This window comes from Pseudochaenichthys georgianus, chromosome 3, assembly GCF_902827115.2.
Source record: "Pseudochaenichthys georgianus chromosome 3, fPseGeo1.2, whole genome shotgun sequence".
NCBI classification, from domain to species: domain Eukaryota; kingdom Metazoa; phylum Chordata; class Actinopteri; order Perciformes; family Channichthyidae; genus Pseudochaenichthys; species Pseudochaenichthys georgianus.
This window is the reverse complement of record NC_047505.1, coordinates 35176363-35198159: the sequence shown is the minus strand read 5'-3', so window position 1 is coordinate 35198159 and position 21797 is coordinate 35176363. Positions and strand designations below refer to the sequence as shown.

Sequence of the window (21797 nt, the reverse complement as noted above, 5' to 3'; positions counted from 1 at the left end):
GCCATTGTTGGGGTGCTGGACTACTGATGTTCATCTTCACACTGTGCACGAGATCACACAAGGCATCTGAGGAATTCATTATTCATGTTCAACTTTCCAGGTGAAAGCAATTTAACAATGGTCATCTCTAAAGTATTTTCCAAACTTCACCCTTCAACAGTCATTTCTAAATAAAGACAGTAGAAACTCCTTCTCATGAACCTCATCCTCTTTCCTGTTCTTAATATGGCTTTTGACACGATTAGTTGAATGAATTAATCAATTAAAACCTTTAAGAGTGACTTGGGCACAAAGAACGATAAATCTAATATAAAGTTTCGAATAGTTGGGGAAACTAACAATAATTATTTTAAAAATAATTGTTTTAGCATTAAGTTAAATCTGCCCAAAATTAAAACTACAAAATATACATCAGTGACAGTGAATAAAGCATTAAGCAAAATTAAGTCTTTCTTTTAATACATAGTTTATTGAAAATTAAACAGGACAGGGAAAGAACATTACTGAAATTGAGTTTCCAGACGGAGGTGATGTAAAAAAAAGAAAGAAAGAAAACAGCGGAAAGCCACTGACCATATAGAGTTCTTAATTAGCTGTGATGAAAAGACTGTAAGATGGAGGATGAAAGAGAACAGCAGAGGGGTCAGCTGGACCAGAGTTGTCTCAGACATTTGACTTCTTTTGGGAGAGGTTGATTTTGTCTCCGAGACTCAAGGCCATCCCCTGTGAAAGAAAGGAGAAGATTTATTGTTATAGCATTTCTAGACACTGATAAGAACAAACGCTTTTAGAGCAACATCACACCAAGTTATGGGCTGTTTCATATTATCACTCTCCCTGGCCATTTCGTCCAATTCCTTCAATAAAGTATTTAATTCAATGATATCCTTCCAAAAGATTAATTTGGTGCATTTCTCAAGTTGAAAGATAATAAATCCAACAAAGCCTTTACTTCTTAGATGTATAAAGGTTTATGGTGCAGCAGCTGAGACCCACCTGACTTTTGGCTCTAATGCGTATGTGTCCGTTGACAGGAGCATCAGGCCCCAGGTGGATGGGCTTCTCGATGCTGACGTTAGCCAGGGCATCTTCGCCAAAGATTGAACGAGCATAGAGGTTGGCAGCCATGAAGCCGCAGAAGCCTGACAGCGCCTGGTTTGTGAGAAAAGAAGGATAAGAGTTGAGAGTATTACAGAGTAGTAACAACACCAGAGGATTTACCTGATTCGTTACAAAATGCACCAGCACCAAAACTAATGGCCTATTTCATTTATTTCTATTGGTCCAGCCAGCATTAAAACCTCATCTAAATGATTATCTCTGTTGATGTGATGTCTTATACCAACCTTCTCAGGAGTCAGACACTTCATGTTGGTGGACTTAAGGATATGCTGAAGGTACTCGTTCAGATCAGTGATGTTGGTGTTCACTGTCACCTATGAAAAAGAAAGATTGATTAGGAACATCTTCAATGCTCACAGTCCTAAATATTGATTTTGGTTTATGGATTTTTGAATGTAGGATTTTTATTCAAAAATCCATAAACCAAAATCAATATTTAGGACTGTACTTTAGGAAGTACAAAAAACCTGTGTGTATGACAAATGATATCAAACACACTTTTTAAAGGCAATTTGTTTCTGGGAACTAGCCACAAAGTAGAAAAGCAAAGCCTACCTTGTTTTCCCACTCAAACTCTGCCCACATCTGTCTGAATTCTGCATCAGTGCAGGACGCAGGCTGGATGTAGTCCATGATGTCAATGTGGATGTCACTGAGGACGACGCAGTTTCTGTCGCTAGCGGCTCCCGACACATCATACACTGGAAAGAAAGGAGCAAACATCCCCACAAATTAGACTTACTTCTCTGGTTACAGAGATCAAAACGAGCTGAAGTTCTATTAAGACGATAAACCAAAAGATTATCTTACCAATGTTTCCAAATATGATGCCATTCTCAGTCGAGGCCACTTTAACATTAGCCTTGATGTTAGCAAAATCGTGAGGAGCCAGAGTTAAAGGTGAAGGCTTCTCAACCAACTTGAGATCACCTGTGGGATGGATACTATTAGTGGAATGCAAACATAACAACTAGTAGCAAAAAAATACGAGGGGCTTAATCATCATTAATGGGGAGAACATGTTCATATGTCCAGTGAGGTGAAAAATAAACCAAACTAACCTAAAGTGGCCAGCTCAAGAGTGCAATTCTGGAGAGTGTCATTGGTTTGGTTGACCACCAGCACGTCCAACACGATGTCATACTGGTTGACATGAACATAGGCTTCAGCGTACACTGGGTCTGAGAACCCTGTCAGCTGGGTCACCTAGAGTGGACAAAAACAAATACATTTAATCATAAATTATAATGCAAGTACAAATGTTTCCTCACAGTAAACAATTAAAAAGTACATTTGTATACCATTTACTTTTACAAGGTTTTAACAGCAGTGCATTTGCACAGCAAGACCTCAAGCAGCAGGATTAAAAAAGCAAAATGATACTCGTAGCTGAGTGTGTCCCTGCATAAAGAACAAATGAATAAAATCTCAAAACAAATTAATCTAATTCCCAAGTTGATCTTTCTCAATGTAATTTCCAGTTGCAGTCACATGACTTGACTCGAGTCGCATATTTTTGGACTTGAGACTTGCTTGACTAACATTGATAAAAGACTTGACTTGGACTTGGTAATCATGACTTGAGACTTGACTTAAGCTTGAGACAGATGACTTGAAAGGACTTATATAAATATTTGCGTTTGTTTTTGTAGTGAGATATTACATTGAGTTTTTTCGAAACGTGATTGGGTGATTATAGCGCCGTGCGCACAAACCTGGCAACCGACTAGACGGCAGGAGTGTCAGTTAACATGGCAGCGGCTAGCTTTACTCCAAAAATAGTGAAGTTTGGATTCAAGGATTATGTTGTCGATGACGGTAATAAGAAGAGAACAGCGGTATGCAGGGTCTGCAGCATAAAGATCAGTGACACGACCACCACAACATCCAACTTCAATCGTCACTACAAAAAAAACACAGAGAAAGGTACGTGCATGTGTTGTGTTAGCTAGTAAGCTAACGTTAAGTTTAAGCTACATTAGACTTGGTTTCATATCGATTAAGCATTGCAAAGAGAAGACAACACGGTAATTTAACACTAGAACCGCCAAGGGATTCATTTTGACTAACCCTGATACTGACGGGCTGTGAGGAGGGAGAGAGAGAGAGAGAGAGAGAGAGAGAGGAAAGGAGATGCCTCGTTTATTTCCCCTCTGTTATCAGAAGTTACTGTAAACTTTGAATAATGTAGTTAATCTACTTTTAGTAGTTTGTTTAAATGTTTTAATTATGTTGTTTTTGTTTGTAGAAGTGCATCATTCCTTGATTTATTGTAAAATGAATCTGAACTTTTTGATCTGTTATGATGGTAAAATGAAGCAATTTCTAAATTAACCCAATTAACTGAGTTTAAAATCGTCCTACTTAGTTTGTAAGGAAATTATGAAGAGGAACAAATTAATTGATTTGAAAATGATATCTATGTAGGTGCTGACGCTGTTGGCGGTTCTTGTGTTAACATACAGTTAAATTAAATATGTGTAATGGCAAATGCCATATCTGATTTTCTTACCTGGAATTCTGCCTTTTTGAACAGACTTTTTGATTGAGTCCTCGCTATATTGTCTGCAGTTCTAGGGTTAATATGAATCTAATATGATTGTCATCGGTCTAAATTAGATTTCAAATGATTAACTGTATGTAATGAAGATCATAGTGTGGGTTGAATCCATTTTCATAACCACTGTCTTTTAACTGATTTAAATGCGGAAACTGGGCTTATTCATCAGAATTTCGTATGACTTGACTTGGTTGATCTGAGCAATGACTTGACTTGCTTGACTCTCACCACAGTGACTTGGGACTTGCTTGATACTTGTAGGTCAAGACTTGAGACTTGCTCATGACTTGCACATGTAGGACTTACTCCCACCTCTGCTGTGGGGGTACCTTGTTGAGTTTTGAAGCCAGGGGATCATTAGCCTCTTTCCTCTGAGTGTTGCCCATAGCAGCCAGCAGACTGAGCTGGAAATGGTCCTCCTTAGAAGTCATCTCATTTTTGGCGGTCAGCTGCATGAAGGAGATCGGGTCGTCTGCCTGCACTGTTACGCTTCGTTTCTCAGACTCTTTCTGTGGTCAGAATAAGAAACACATAGGGTTATTTTGAAGGGGATAATCGAGCATATAGTTGTCCCACCAAGAAATATTCAAGACACTTAAATAGTGAGGCCAAGATGTGAAAACAAATTAGTAAGATAAATATATATTTCAATTAGAATCAAGTTACATGTATCAACAAAAATATGGAGCAATTATGTTTTTGTCAAGAGACGCGGACACCCTCATAAATGAATGCCATAAATAATAATAATACATGTTATTTATAAAGCACTTTTCCTTTTGCTCAAAGCTCTTAAAAAAGGCAATACATTCTTAAAAACAAAACTTATTTGTCTTATAAACACTATATGTATATTTACAAGCATAAAACTGAATTTGTAACATTCATAAATAAGGGCTGAGTCAACAAATATGCAATTTACAGATAAAATGTGACTTCCTCTTCTTGTGGCGATGCCTCAGCTGGTTAAATAACAGGAGGTTAAATAGCGTTACCTTCTGCGAGAGCTTCTCCTCCTCCAGTCTGACAGTCAGCATATGTGACAGGGATCTGCGGCACTCCTTGTTGAAAATGTCATTCATAAGAGGCGAGCACTCCGACAGGACCTTGAGGCACAGCGAGATGCGGTCCACATCGTCGTCTGTGATTGGCTTCTTGGGAAGAGAGGACTTGCCCAGGTGCAGCACAGTGACCATGATCAGCATGGACTCTGCGACAAAGGACTGAGGGGACAGCAAGACAACAGGGCTTAGACAAACAGTCAGCTGGTTAATTGTTTTTGACAGAAGTGGTCAATAGAGTGGAAAGAGGACGACTTACATTTTGTTTCTTTTTGTCTTGAACAATTCCAACATAACGCAGGGCAACTTTGGTCAGGGTGGTGGCCAGGGAAGCTGCCACATAGAAGTCTCCGTCCATCAGGAAGCCTCTGAGTGGAGGTCTGGAACAACAGAAGCAGTGTTTATTGAGTGAGTTCACTGTGCAGACAATCAATGGAGAATAATGAGCCTTTCTTTACCTATCCTCTTCTTTTTTGGAAGGCCTGTTGGAGCTGAGAGCGCTCTGCGTCACATAGGTTCCCATCTCTGTCACCAGCTTCTGGGCTGGAGCCGCGCTCACTTCATCATCTGCTTTCACCTCCCCCGAGTCTCTCTTGATCTCATTTTCTACAATGGGGATCTGTCCAGACAAGAGATGGATGTTCGGTCAATTTGGCTTGTCAAGTGAGCTTTTTTCCATTTAATACTAATAACAGGGTATATGCAGGAATCCTGAAATCAAATGTAATACCTTGTTTTAAGACCTTTTTTAAGACCCTTTCCATACATTTTAAGACCTCATCGCCACTTGGAGTTTTAACCGTCTACATTGGCGACACACTTTACCTCACATTGACTATATACAGTATTGATTGTCCTTCCTCCTTATCTTCCAACCATTTGGACGCAGACTTGCATTTCCCCAAAACGATGTTTAACAACCGGCGTAAACGGAGCTTCGCGCGCTATCAAGCAGTGAGCGTGCAATGTCCTGTTCAGATGACGTCACATCCAACGGGATGCCATAAATAAACTACAGAATCACACTACACACCTACGCAATGAATACATTCAGGCAGACTGTAGAATACAACCTCTTTGGACAACTTATATACTTATTGAAAACAAGCTACAAAATGTAATACCTTGGAAAATGCCGTTTAATAGCCTTCATTTTCGCTACATTGATTCATCAACTTGTAATACTTTTTAAGACCCCGCGGACACCCTGAATAATAATAATGGACGTACCTCTCCCAAGGACCTGCGTACTTCTGTCATCACACTCTGGATGTCATCCTTGGTGCTGCAGTATTCTCCCAGGATCCACAACGCTCCCCTGTAGATCCTGAAATAACACAACGGTGACAATGTTGAAGAGCATTGACAGAACTACGTACTCCTGTATTGATACACTACCTAGCCAAATGGCATTCGACAAATGTGACTTGAGGTAAAACATAAAGTGACTATCAGACCAGAATGACCAAAATCAGGCAAATTCATTCTTTGTTTAAGGTTGGTTTGTATATGTTTGATTATTTGTGCTCTTGTACCCTTTTTTTTTTAATCACATCATTTCAGAGGAGACATAATTGAAGAAGAACTCAAGTGTGTGATTTGACCTCACATGAGTCTCTTTATTAATACATAGTATAATAAAAAGCATGTGCCCAATGACAGAACAAAATGACAGTTCAGCTCGTATTTTTAGTATTAGTATGAGTAATGACTTCAGATTAGCACAAACTGAATAGAAAAGGATGTACTTATTTGTTGATTGACTTGTTTATGTATCCATATAAAATAGTCTAACCTAAATTGTACCTTCTTTTGTTTATATCTATTAGGATGGCATTACCAAGACATTGCATAATATTCCCCTTAATGTGCTTAGAAAGCCTTACTTGACAGTTTTGATGGCGTGAAAGACTTCCAGCATCTTCTCGATGATGAGGGGTCTCAGGCTGTCAAACCTCTGAATGGCCTCCCTCACAAACTCCAGCACGTCAGCAGCAGCTGCCTCATTAGTGTCACTGAGGAACTCCATCAGCTGTAAATCATAACACGAAGAAAAGCCTTACTATATACTCATACTTTACTATATAGTGTCATACATACAAACCACCATTGAGACCATTTCAGAAAGCTATAAAATATAACAAATGTCACGAGCATCTTGATACCAGTGTGAGAAAAAGTTTTTAGAGAGTACTTGTCCATGGACAAGTGAGTTTGGCAATTTACTTGTCCGAATACATTTTTCACTTGTCCGGAATGGACAAAATTTGGGGCCACTGGAATCTTCTTCATCGCCATCGTATTTTACATTTTCCCACGGTTTTTACGACACCGCTAATGTAAGTGAGCGGTAAGCTTTTACTGCATCACACATAGGGTTGGGTATCGTTTGAATTTTAACGATTCTGGTTCTGCTTTTCGATTCCGGTTATTTTCGGCTCTCGATTCCGGTTCTTTGAGAGGGTAAAAATAAGTCCCATGACAAACTGGGAGAAAAATATATTTATGAAAACATTAAGTCAAATCTGTATTCCTATTTACAAATCACTTCATACTGTTGAATTTCTTACGATTATTGAATACAATTATATAAAAATAATCTCTGCATTGTTTAGTTATTTCCAGTGGCGACTGGTCATTAGGGGCTGACCTAGTGTCAGCAGAAAGTATTAAAATAATGATTACAACAAAATGCAAAAAATAAATTCAAATATATATAAAATATATTTTAAGATCATGTTTAATCATCTGATTCGTCTGTACATTGCTGTTTTAGTATGTGTTCTTCTAATTAGTGTTTACAGTGTGTGCCTATTGAGCTGTTTAGAGCCATGTGGAACAAAACCCGATCCTGCCCCTCCCTCTCACTGTCTAAGTGAACGGTGACTGCAAAAACTACACTGCGCATGCTCAGAGTATTTTCCTATTTAATGTGTGTGGCAAAAAATAAGTGCTGCCATCCCCACCTTACGTCAACTCACATAATTCAGAGCTGATTGGCTGTAAGTACGTGTGCCGCGAAAAGTGTGGTGTGTGAAGAGCAGGTGAAGAGGAGGAGAGAGACGCATCCTAAAACCAGGAAGTAAGCTGCGCATGGCTTCCCTCCACAAAAAAGCAATGAGATTTCTCCATAGGATTTTAGAAAATAGCTCAAAATAAGATCTGTGGGAAACGTACCTGTTCGATACATGCAAGTTTTGTTCAGCCGGATAATATCCACATGTCTACCCTACTTTTATAATTTTATAATCATAAATCCATCATTTAGATTTATGATAGACTTTTGAAACTACAAGAAGATAAGGAGGACTTTTACAAAAAAGTAATAGAGATTTTTCTCCAGAAGGATAGGCAAATGGACTTCATCTTCAAGTCAAGGTAAGACCACAATTGTATTGAAAATGGGATCTTACTAAGAGAGAACAATTCAATATTTAAATGATAAAATTACATTTTTTGGGTATCCTTCTGTTGAACTGTCTGTTTAAAATTAATTGAAGCATCAGACTAAAAAGGCTTTTGAAAAGAATATTATATTTTGATTTAGGTCAAAATATAATGTTTGTAAACCTGAAGAGTCAGTGCCAGTGCCTCACCAGCCATGAACCTCACTGCAGAAGCTTATATATAGACATCTACGTTTTTTGTGCCCCACCACTTTTGTACATATAGAAACGCCACTGGTTATTTCTAAGTGGTGCAGTTTGAGAATGTACAATTGGCCCAGTCTCCTCTGATGTTACACTGCAACCTGCCTGTGAGACAGAGTCCAACCACACATCTCCAACACATCGGTCTAATAATAATAATAATACATTATATTTATAGCCTACAGTATAGGCCTAGCGCTTTTCTACAACTCAAAGACGCTTGCACGCTTACACATGTCCTGCAATACACATGCTGCAGCTGCCCACTGTTTGTAAAAGTAAATAAATAGTATTTTCATTTCAATAATGTACTTTCTATACCCTGCTTCATAAACAATACTGACATCCCTGTGCTCCTCCGAGTCTGGGGGTCCAGGGATGTGAGGACAGCGCGAGGACACAGACAGGGAGGCTGCTTTACTTCATAAAGGAAATGGTGGTCAATATTAACAACACAGGAGCTAAAACGCTTAATAACCTTCATTACGTGTTAGAGAAAGAACATAAGGCAAGGCAAGGCAAGGCAAGGCAAGTTTATTTATAGAGCACTTTTCAACGCAAGGCAATTCAAAGTGCTTTACAAAAAAAAAAAAAAAAAAAAATGAAAGACATTAAGCATTAAGAAAAGCTAATCAAATAAACATTAAGAAAAAAAAATACATGGATAAAAGTTACAGTGCAGTCTAAAATATAAATAGTTCAATTAAACATTACAAGAAAAAGTACATGGATAAAAGTTACAGTGCAGTTTAAGATATGAATAGTTCAAATAAAAGCAGCGACAAAAAGAAAAGTCTTCAGCCTGGATTTAAAAGTAGTCAGAGTTGCAGCGGACCTGCAGGTTTCTGGGAGTTTGTTCCAGATATTTGGAGCATAATAACTGAACGCTGCTTTACCATGTTTAGTTCTGACTCTGGGGACAGAAAGCTGACCAGTCTCTGAAGACCTGAGAGATCTGGATGGTTCATAGTTTAGCAGGAGGTCAGAAATGTATTTTGGGCCTAAACCATTCAGTGCTTTATAAACCAGCAGCAGTATTTTGAAATCTATTCTTTGACACACAGGAAGCCAGTGTAAAGACTTCAGAACAGGAGTGATGTGATCCACTTTCTTAGTGTTAGTGAGGACTCGAGCAGCGGCGTTCTGAATCAGCTGCAGCTTTCTAATAGATTTTTTAGTGAGACCTGTGAAGACACCATTGCAGTAGTCGAGTCTACTGAAGATAAAGGCATGGACAAGTTTTTCCAAATCCTGCTGTGACATTAGTCTTTTAATCCTAGATATGTTCTTTAGGTGATAGTAGGCTGATTTAGTAACTGTTTTAATGTGACTGTTGAAACTCAGGTCAGAGTCCATGACTACACCTAGATTTCTGGCTTTATCTGTTGGTTTGAACATTGCACACTGAAGCTCAGCGCTAACTTTTAAACGTTCTGCCTTGGCTCCAAAAACCATTACCTCAGTTTTATCTTTGTTTAATTGGAGAAAGTTCTGACACATCCAGTCATTGATTTGTTCAATGCACTTACTCAGTGTTTGAATTGGAGCATAGTCTCCTGGTGAAATTGTTACGTAAATTTGTGTGTCATCTGCATAGCTATGGTAACTTATTTTGTTGTTCTTCATTATCTGAGCCAGTGGTAGCATGTAGATGTTAAAGAGAAGAGGCCCCAAGATGGAGCCTTGAGGAACCCCACATGTCATATTTGTCAACTCAGATGTGTATTTACCGATAGAAACAAAGTTGTTTCTGTCCTTTAAGTAGGATTTAAACCAATTTAGAACTGTTTCCGAAAGTCCCACCCAGTTTTCCAGTCGGTCCAGTAATATGCTGTGGTCAACAGTGTCAAACGCAGCACTGAGATCTAATAATACTAACACTGAAGTTCTGCCACTGTCTGTGTTTAAGTGGATGTCGTTAAAGACCTTTACAAGAGCAGTCTCAGTGCTGTGGTTTGGAAGAAAGTTTGACAAAGATGAGGCTGTTAAACGGGCAGCGGATCCGCTGTGTGTAGAAAGAGAGAGAGAGAGACACTGAGCTGCACCGTGCAGCGATCAGCTGATACGGAGCATAGAGAGAGAGAAAGAGAGCTGCGGTCCGCGGGGCTCGGCCTCGCCTCCTGTCCTCACAACTCTTATTAATCCCGGTACGGACAATGGTTATTTGTTCCTACTCGGAGTCGGAACCAAGTTTTGCTCCCCAACCCTGCCACTGTGCTACACTTCCCGCCCCGCCCCCGTCTAACTGTACAGAAAGCGGCGAGATGCATTTCCTTAGGAATCGACAAGCAGAACCGAAACTAACACTTCTAAACGAACAATGGCGGACACGTACAATTTGCGAATGAGTTCTGCCTTTTGTAAACTGAATTTATCTATAATTTGTCAATAAATCAGGGCGAAAACCGTCACTTGTCCGCCGGACAAGTCAATTGAAAGATCTACTTGTCCGATATTGTAAATAACACGTCCCGGACGGTGGGACGTGTACTTTTTCGCACACTGGATACTGGTGTGTTTAAATGATAGGAAACTCACCACAGGTATGACATTGGCCGCCATGTCAGGGAAGCGCACACTGCAGGAATGGAGAGTGCGTACCAGAAGCTGCCGGTACTTATCAGTGTCTTCATGTTCCGTTACATTGTTTGTCTTGATCACTTCCTTCTTCAAAACTATCACCAACTGTAAAGACAATAGATTTCACTTTATTTGCAGTATAAATATATATATATATTTGTGTACACGCCTGGACAAAATAATAACAACAACAAGAACTTGGATATACTGCGCGCCACTGACCTCTTCTACATTGCGAGATGAAACCAGGTCCAGTGCCAGCTGCAAGGTCTTCTTTCTGACTTCCAGGTCAGGAGTGCTGAGGACACGCAGGATGTCCATCACAAGATCCTGGATAGAAATACAAATATATTGGTGAAAAACCGAATTACTTCCTAACAGAGATGTAGCACTGTAGGCTCAGCAAACTGTTGCAGTGTCCTAATATAACTACGTTTGCTAGATTTTTATATCTTACAGACTTTTCAGCTGCTTTTGACTCGAAAAATGTATTCTGTACATTTTCATATATAGTTGTTGTAATTATTGTTGCTTATATCATGTTATATCCTATCAATCCAAATCAGGTTAGTGATGGGTAATTGTAGTAAAACAGCAATAATTCAACGTACCTGGAGTACACGCTCGTGAGTGGGATGCTCCTTCAGCTCAATCAGACGATCGAGAACAATGAGCTTCACATTGTTGTCGCTCTCCTTGATGATCAGATCAATGTAGCACTGGGCTGCAGCCTGAAGTCCGGCAAAGCAAAAGATGAATAAACGACATAAGACATCACTGCTACTCGCTCCAATGCAGTACAATATCACTACCATATATACGGTATATTGACAAAACCCGGGTGATGTACCTTAACGGCTGTGGGAGCACTGGAGAGGGTAACAAGAGTGCCAGCAGCCTCATACTTCACAGCCGGGCTGGAGGACTGCAGCAGGTTGTAGATGCAGCGGATAAACCGTGCACGCTCAGAGGGGTTAGCATGGCAAACCTAACAGACAGAAGAAATACAGCAAGAGTTCAGACACCAACGCAGCTCTTGTGGCAGTATGCCGTTATGCTACAAAACTAAGATGAATTAGACTTAATGCTGGCACTCACTTTGTAAATCAGCTCCACAATGACCAGCTGGAGAATGTCGCCAAAAGTGTGAACCTGGTCGATACACGTGCTGAGGTAATCCAGAGCTCGATCCTGTAAGATGTGAATGACATGTGTAAGGTATACCTTTGGGATAGATAATGTAAGTCTAGCGGCACACAATTATAGAAAAATAAGGAAATGGGCAATATTTTACGGACCTGATCGGCATGGATCAGCATCATGAACGCATTTCTCTTGCAGCTGGCATCTTTCTCATTGACAAGAAAATCATGAATCAACTCTGGAGCATCTGGGATGAGTTGTTCAAAGTTCCTACAAGAAATAAAGATCATCAGCTGATTGTTGTGCAACAGTGAATAAAGTACAACATATGTTTATATGGAAAGTCAACTGCACATAAAACCTTTAACAGTTTGTACCTGTAGATGGTGTAAATGGCCAGGACGGCGTTGCGGCGCACGTAACTGTGGCGGTGCTCCAGGCAGGCCCGGATCGCTGGCATGAGCGGCTCCAGCAACTCGGACTCCTTCAGCTTGCACAGGAAGCGCAGAGTGGAGCCACGGATGAACTCGTTTGGATGCTGCAAGTCCTGAAATTAAAAAAGTGAGAAAAATGAAAATGGTGTGGATTCAATAGTCACAACACTGCCGAACTGTGCTGCTGTTTATTTTGTTCCCATTCTGACTATAACAAGCATTATTTCCCATGCTGTATATTGATGACAGGACACCTGATATAAGAAATATACAGATCTACAGATTGAGTGGATGAATCTTACCTTTCTGTAGGCGTCACAGACCAGGATCATCTCCTGCAGCAGCTTTCCGTCTGAGGGGTTTTGGGAACAATCTCCCAGAAATCAGCAGCAGCTTCTTGATGGTGTGGTCTTGAAGAGGCAGCACGAAGCGGATGATGGTCATCAGCAGTTCCTGGCAACTTCTCACCATTCAGGATCATGATGATGACCTTCTTCAGGGGCTTCGGTCTTTGCCTTGATCTCCCCCTTTTCTGTAGAGAACAATATGTATTTGTCTTACTACTACATCAGCTTGACCCTAAGCATGCATTATGATTTTTGGGATGTTCACTTGTTTGAGGAGTGATTCATATTGTTTAGCTGTTTATGTATTAAAACCAACATTGGCTGCAAATTGTTTCTAGTGGAAAAACATTCTACTAAAGAAATACTTCCTAAGAAATTAGCTGACACTGAGATGTATGGGTTATCCCTAAATTGGAAAGAACTTCATTTAATGGAAAATATGTTTTGCTTTTGATTCTTTTAAGCCTTTTAACACTTTAAACAGCACACATTGATTTCCATTCAACTCAAATGTATTGCAGTTGGAATGTAGAAAAATAATATAGTCCCTCTAAGGTTTAATAAGGTAGCTATGCAAATGAACTGTAAGAATAGTTACCTAGATCAGCCTTAAGTGTGACCCTCAGAAGGAGGCTCTGATTCAGATGAACATTGATCAGAGTGTAACACACGTTCTCTGCAGCCGTCATTTTGCTTCGGCCTGTATCTCGTCTTAGAAGAATCCCAACGAATGTCGATCACTGGACAATACTGCAAGAAACAGTTAAAGATAGATTCAGTAAAAGGGTGGAGATTTTTTTTTACACAGATGCATAAACAGTAAGTAAAGCAAATGTGTGAACAAAATCTGGATGAACATTGGACACAAACAACATACATTTGCTGAATAGCATCATGTCCTTGAAACAGGAAAAAGCACTGTTGGGTCATGATTTCATTACATTTTCATCAGCATGGCAAAGAAGACATGGCAAACTGTTATAATTATTATATCACTCACATTCTTACTTTTACTGGGGGAAAAAAACATTATTAAGAGTAAAAATAATGATTTTGCCACTACTTATTTAGTGAATTTAACTGCATGTGTATAGGACATTGTCTCATTGTTTATTTAACACGTTAGCCTCACAAACCAGAGGTCCTTCCAGAATATTTTCAAAGGAATGCATAATAAATCAATTAAGTAGTTGTGAATGTAATGTATTAGGTTAGTGTTTGCCCTGCCATAGACTTGTGATCAGTCCTGGGTGATTATCTGACTCAAAACATTCTGGGATTATTTAGACCCTGAAAGACTTGGGCAGAAACAGTACATGGAGAAAAATAATGAAGGGTATCTTCAAATGTTTTAGCATTATACAGGTGTTGCCTAAAAATTGATTGTTTGGATCAATGAGGCATTTGTTTGTGGGGCTTCTATGTAAAACTCTTTCAGAAAAACATCCCCAACAGGTGTTTCCTCCAGCACCTAGTTGTAACAAAAGGAGGAGCGTAATTAATACGGAGTTGTCTTTGGATAGATGTAATTAACATTAGGTGGTTAGTTACATAGTGGTAGTGTTTGCTAGGTTCGGCTTTATTATGTAAAAACGCGATGCCTGTCATCACAAAAACAGAGACAAGAGCTGTCATTGTGACAGAAGAAGCAGTTCAAGTGACAATGTCACTCTCATAGACGGAATGGTTACGATTAAGTGGGTGATGAAGCTCAACTCCAGAAAGTGTGACACGCAGCGTTAAAATCCTGGTACAACACTGCAGCTCCTGTTACAGTTTTAATGGCCCTACCTGCGATAGCAACAACAATTGTGTGGCAAAACCTGAATAAAAGGCAAACATTAATTACTAAGTGGACTATACAATTGGTTAGATTTAGTTAATATATGTGATTAGTCGCTAACTAGCGAATGTTAGCAAACGCCAGCTTAGCTTCTGCTCAGGCTAGCAATGAAATGGTGGACAGTAACGTTAGCTAGCTGCCTGAGCAGATACCGCGGGTCGGGAGAGAAAATATCACCTTGGTCAACAAGAGAATCACTTTACATACCTTATTGCGAGACTTTTATCCTCCGAAGTGGCCTTCGATATCCAGGTTTGGATAATTACATCTGTGACATGTCCCAGGAGCTCCCTTTGGCGAGCTGTCTGTGTAGATCCCTACCACTTCCTACTGACGTGGAAGATTACTTTCTGAGCCACATCACTGCTACCGTGTGGCGGAAGGCTCAAACGCGAGAGCAATAATAAGGAGCGTTTCCCATTAAAAAACACATATTATAACTATTACATCAATTATTTATATCACGCTCTTAAATTTGTATAATGTTGCAAGACACGAATTATTCTGTATTCCACCAGTGAATTTGACGGACCGTGGTCAAATGTATGAGACTAATTTGTTCAGATTCCTTGTGGATGTTGACTCCCTGAATGAAAGAAATAAGCCACTAAAAAACTGCACTCAGCCTGTTGCCAATGCACTGCCATTTTTTAAATAAAGCTGATTTGCCTTGTCACATTACTTATAGGCCTAGAATACTTTATTTGTTGATAACAATACACATAAGAAGAAGATGAACTTAAGAATGTATCATGTTTTCTGGTAATTCGGTGTACATATTTAAATGGTAGCCTTTTTTTTAAGTGGATAAAAACAGGGTGAAATTAATAATAATAATAATAATAATAATAATAATAATATCATTATTATTATGCAGTACACTAAACAACGTTTTTTACCTCACTGCCCTTTCATATTCAAATATGTGAATAGTGATAATTGCAGCAAATGTTATTGTAAAAAATAAAATATACTTTAAACATCTTTGTACAGCCATGATTGATTTTTTGTTTTTCACAGTGAATTTCAACTTCCACTTAACGTTTATTGGTTCAGTAGAACTATTTCAGATATGATTCCTGCATCACAAATACATTACATTATTTTGGGGGAACTAAATATAGCTACTTTAGTGTTTTAACAAATAGTATGTAACGTAATATAATATAATGCAGCAACCTCCAGTGGAAGCTAAGCCTTACTGATACATTCAGTGGATAAAACAATGGAGGGGAGTATCTTAGTATCTTCAGAGAATCTGTTAATGTATGTCAGTTGTGCAGACCACCAGCTACCTTAAACATTGTACACTGTTGTATGGCTGCCAACACCACAACGTATTGCAATAATTCTTACACTGATTAACAACCACTACCATGGAAGTGTTTACATATATTAAAATGGAAGTTTTCACGATAAGAAAGGTTTATGGTTCAAGTCAAGAGCAAAGTACTTGTTGACACTGCAGAACCTTTTTTCAGCTATAGAACAACCGCTTCACACATGCCCTTTATTTATGCTTACTATAAAAAATAGATTGTTTATTGTATTGTCATTTAATTAATTGTATTCTACTTTAAGGATCCTGTTCTCTGGGAATGGTTTCAAGTGTAGTTCCTCTTCTACCATCATTCAAAATAGTGTAAAGGAGGAAATATATAATAACTGACTGCCACTGCCACTTCCAGGGACCCATTGAATAATTTAACATTAATGAAGAATTTCATAGAAAACTAACACATAAATAAAAAACAAACAATAAATAAATAAAATGGTGATAGTGGTGAACAAAATGCATCATTACGTCAACCTCATGTCTCAAAAGAGTAACATCTCTGTCATACTGGTTACATATCTAAAGAAGAGGCGAAATATACACATTAGTTAAGTTAAAGGGAAACATTGTTTACCCTGCTGACAAAACTGAACCAACAGTAAACGCTGAATAAGATTATTACTATTATAACACGTAATGTTTTGACTTTTCAGAGACACATCAGGGGCCTATACTGCGAGAACGCTGGGTTCAACCTAACCTGGATATGTTTGAGTTACGCCGGTTGGCCTAATCCAAAACGCATACGCGCTCTCAGCTAAACTGTCCCTACGACGCTGGTTATCAGTGGATCGCTCAAGCCAGCCGTGTCCTATCTAGTTAGGTGCGCGTTCACATGAAAGGGGTGGTATCACAAACATGGAGAAGCATACTGACAGCGCAGCGTCATACTTCCTGAATGAAAAGTGAACTTTAATACTAGTCAAAAATGAAGAAGTTAAACTTTAAACATCCATGACTTAAACACTTTATCCAGGATAAAAGCCACATAGCTGCACCTGCAAGGTGAATACAGCTGGTAAAAGAAAAAGTGTTTGAATGCGTACATTAACAGGTTTATGATATCACTGCCCGTCTAAAACACGATCTGACTTCAATTACATTTGTCTCGAGTGTTTCGTCAACTTATGTGTTGCTTAAAATAATACTTCTGCATACAGTATGTGACACTGTGAGTGTTGCACGGCCAGATACGGCTCAGCTGACTCAGATAATAAAATATATGATACATTATGAAGTGATATGCCGCGGACTGTACTTAATGTACTCTGATCCGGTTACTTATGTTGTGGCCGATATTTAAGTAAGCTTTCTTAACGCTAATGTTATAATAGTCAGATTGCTCTGAAGATGGGAGGTGATATTCTATTAATGTTCACGTTCACACAGTCGGTGATTTTTGCCGGCCGTCTTTCCTGCAACGGCAGCTTTTCTGTATTTCCTTTCTCCTGTAATATGACTTGATCGCTTTAAACTCCGCACACTGAGCTCTGATTGGTCAGCAGGCGGTGCTTTCACTGAGTTGAGCTCTTAGCCTGCAACCTAACCTGGTCCCGACCAGGTTAGCTGCTTAGCATATATTACCATGGAGATCTAGCCTGCTAAAAAGAGAACCAGCTTCGTAGGACCGGAAACCCGGAGTTTTCCCTGAATTTAGCCGGCTAAGCGAAAATCCTGCTTCGCAGTATACCCCCCTGGTCACACCTGTTTACTTAGTCTGTGTGGCACACATCTAGTAACACAGACATTAAGACATGTTATGTACGATACTACATCCAAGCTAGCTTTTCAAGGATCCAAGAAGGCCTTACATCTGTGTAAATCACAAAATGTGTGAGAAATCTAAAGTCACAGTCACAGCTTATTTGTTCTCTTTTCTTATATTTTATTGTTCGGTTCATTATAAGATAAGATAAGATATACTTATATATACTTATTAATCAAACATTGGGATTTATTTTGTTTTATTTTCTTATTACACATAATTAGAAATAAAAAAGTGTGGAAAGTAAACAATTATACAATCCAAACATCTCCAAATAGAACTAAAAGTTTGAAATATAAAAGTTGACCGTGAGAAAAAACTATCTGACAAATAAAAGAAAACTATTGATGGGCTGAATTACAGCTCACACAATATAAAAGTGGGATATTATTTACATTTTGTTTGCAAGAAGACATTCAATTAAATATAAATGTACTTTGAGAAGTTATAAGTTCAGTTAACAAAAGAGAAACTATAGGGTAGTGAGATGGCAAGCAGGTGAGTTGTTGTAACATATTACACATTTTTGTTGCTGCATGCATTGTAAGGAATTGTGCATTTAACTGCCTTGCTTTTACTTTGACTTATTCTCACATCTGATATTTTAACTTGTCATGACAGCAGATACACAGGTGTAACTAATTACATTAGAGAGGTTTATCTAAATGCTGTCAACTTGTTAACGTTGATACGACTATTTAGGTTTAGATATTAGCCGTATATTTTAATTTGTACTTTTATGAACGTGTTTGTTCAAGTTGGCAGCTCTCATGGATCATTAGTAGTCTTTACTTCAGGCACTCCTGGGTCTATCATGTTACAATGTTGATGTTAGGATGTCAACAAGCTAATTTACTTATGGGAAAGCTTGTATGTATTTAGCGAGTTGACCATATTTCGTCAGACATCAACTCAACCTTTGTCTGTGCATTTTTATCGCAAAATACGTTAACAATTTGTTTAGATATGTTGCCACAACTCGGCATTTAAAGTCTGTTACACTGTTTTGCTGATCTATTAAATCGATAATCTTCATACCAGACTGAAGGCAGGCTATGCAAACGATCCCAGAGCACCATGATGCAGCGACACTCGATGGTGACACTTCTGATCAAAACAAATAATATTAACACAAAAAACAAGACTTTACTTTAAAACTAAATAGACTATTTCCAGGCTTATGCAAAACATATGCGAATCAATGTAGTCACATTCAAAAGTGTGACAAACTCTGGAACTGTTGACTAAAGTCTATTCAAAGTGTCTACTATTAACATAGACACATAACTACCTGAAACAATACACTTACAATTTAGAAGGTTGTAAATATTAAAATAGAATAGAAAATAACTGTCTACTTATTTGCCAAAAAAAAAATAGCAGAACATTTTCTTTGGCTTGCATGTGCAAGATCTGATAATGTGTAAATTAAAACACAAAGCACTACATCCAGAAAGCATTAAAAACACACAGTATAAGGCAAGCTACATTTAAATGAACACCAGGTAAACTGATCAATCAATGTTAAAAACCTATATACAATGCTGACTCCAAAAAGTGACTGTCCTTGGCCATTAAAATGTTGTATGGCAACAGGGCTACATTATTTTATATAAATGTGGATTTTCTTTATGCAAAGGTGACTGTACAATTTCCAATGTGGGCAGTATGGAAAACAAGTGTCAGTTTTTGTGCCATTTTCTTTGTTCAATGAAAACGTTTTAAAAGTGTGTTCACTAACTGCGGATCAGTGATTTGATTACATTACGGTAGGTTATAATAATGATGCAGCTCAGGATTGGTTCAGAGCTCCACATTTACGAAGCACTGAGGTGTGTGGCCTCTAGGCGGCGACCATGGAGGCCCCTTTTTCTGTAAAAACAACATCTCACTTCTTTCTTTAGTCCAAGTGCTGGAGCACGTTTGAGTGACCATGGAGTGCATTTGCTGTCATGTAGTTCAGCGTTAACACGGCGTGAATATTAGAAGAGGGGGACTTTAGCGTGGATACGAGGAGGCATAGTCGAGCCATGTCTGCACGGGAGGAAGGAGAGCTTTTGCACAGTAAAACAAGGCACCACGACGGAGCTGGAAGTGTAAACAGCTCAGAGGGCTTCAGGAACGGCTATGTGAAGAGCTGCGTCACCCCTCTCCAAACGGGACCATCACAGGGATTCTTGTTTAACGTGTGCAGGTTTTCAACGAAGACATTCTTAATTCAAAATTGTTAAAGATATCTGCCCTTTACGTCGGCGCGTTTGTATTCTTCGCAGTTTCTTTCCTAATTTCTAGGAGCTTGCAAAGTGACTCGCTGTGGGATTTGCGGACTTTTTTGTCGGGCTTCTCCCAGTCCATCAGTCCTTTATTCAGCATAGGATGTGCTTTTTTCTTTCTCACCTTTTACTTGAGGAGGAAAAAGAAGGAGAGCAGTAAATGTTGGCTGCTGTCACTACCAGCATCGTGTTACCTCGGGGATTTTTTTGTTTTGCGGTTTTTGCAATGGGGAGAGGACCAACACCAGATGCAAATGGTGGGCAGGTTGTTATTCGTGTTGGGATGTGTGGGTCTGCTCACACTGATTCCAACTCTGAAACTCAAACACAGTGTTCTTATCCTGGGTTTGCCAGCGTTGTGTGGCTGGTTTCTTTCAACAAGTTTGAGCGGTCTTCCTGCACCTGCTCCGACCTCTCTTCGCCTGCTTTGCGGGGGGTTTCGGGCTCCCTGTTGGGGCTCTGTTTTGACCGCTACTACCCGTCGAGGGAAGCACCGAGTGGGATTTCCACCGCTCAGGAAAAGGTCCCAGTGATCAGACCTAGGAGAAGGTCCAGTTGTGTTTCACTTGGGGAAACGTCGACCAGCTATTATGGCAGTTGTAAAATGCCTCGCAGACCTTCGCTGCCCTGCATATCCAGAGAACAGGTAGGTGCTCCCTGCAGGACCGTGTCTGTTGTTATTGTTCTAAAGTAGGCCCGCTGATCATCCACTGCTACCCCGAGTGCACATGTGCACCAGAGGAGGAAAACACCCAGTCTTATTATGTCATGATAAAGCTCTCAAAGCAAATCAAACTACTGACTGCTGAAGAAAAAGAACATTCCCTCTGAGAACTAAATCAGCTTAACACAATTATTAGATGCAATAAGTACATTCCTGGTAGGTGAGCTTTTCTGGTAAAATATTTTAATAAGATTACATTTGGTCATTAGAAGTAGTATATTGGCTTTTGCATCATTTCTGTATATCAACAAATTATGAAAGGTGTGTTTTATAGCCTACACATACTTAAAATGTAAGAATCAGCATTCTATCTGAAATCCATATAATATAATAACTTTATCTGCCATGAATTATAATACATCAGATACAATTAAACAACAATTGTAATATGGGGTAGAACCTGTGGGATGAAGGTGCTCAAATGTGCAGTTTAATTGCCTTAAACACTATGACATCAGCAATGTTTATCTACATTTTTGGGGGGAATATATTAATTGTGAAGTTAAGCCAATATACAAGATAATCAATGAAATGAGTGTCATGCTGTCACAATAACAACACAACTAGGAGCAAAGCAAGTGTTGTGGCCTACATTCCCACCTGACTAAAGCAGTCTACAAAACAAAATAATGGTGAGGCCTGGCAGGGTTTATTCAGTGTCCACATTCAGCGGGTGTTTCTTCTTTTTGTTTGTTTGCTTGTATACACAAGCTGTATAAGACCAGTCTGTTTGCATACAGTAACTTACTGCAAAGTTATCCTCCTTACTACTTTGCATTTGTTTTGTAAATCAATACACCTATTTCAAGTGATATCCATTCTAAATGAAAACTATCATGTTGCACATAATAAGTTGTGAAGGAAAGAGCTGATATAAGCGGCTGTCTTAATTTCTGTGTAGATAAAAGCAAACATTTCTGTCAATATTATTTTGAAGTATATTTTAAAGCAAACATACA

At 39.0% G+C, this 21797-nt stretch overlaps 2 protein-coding genes across 2 annotated transcripts in view; one reads left to right on the top strand and one right to left on the bottom strand.

Moving 5' to 3' along the window:
• Positions 1-449: 449 nt before the first annotated feature.
• copb1 (COPI coat complex subunit beta 1) lies at positions 450-13586 on the bottom strand. Its single transcript, XM_034110946.2, is given in 25 exon segments — positions 450-723; positions 997-1152; positions 1347-1436; positions 1678-1823; positions 1933-2052; positions 2184-2328; positions 4012-4191; positions 4678-4905; positions 5003-5123; positions 5202-5362; positions 5974-6070; positions 6630-6775; positions 10932-11078; positions 11196-11303; positions 11585-11704; positions 11824-11961; positions 12072-12164; positions 12272-12386; positions 12494-12663; positions 12853-12908; positions 12911-12934; positions 12937-13000; positions 13002-13049; positions 13051-13082; positions 13496-13586. Coding segments are annotated over 25 exon segments (2856 nt in total). The 3' UTR covers positions 450-663.
• A 6142-nt stretch (positions 13587-19728) lies between these two features.
• The window catches only part of pde3b (phosphodiesterase 3B), a 74373-nt gene continuing 72304 nt past the window's right edge, over positions 19729-21797 (top strand). Inside the window, 3 exon segments of the mRNA XM_034110938.1 lie at positions 19729-20085; positions 20088-20551; positions 20554-20760. Coding sequence (XP_033966829.2) covers positions 19872-20085; positions 20088-20551; positions 20554-20760 — 885 coding nt within the window. The 5' untranslated portion in view covers positions 19729-19871.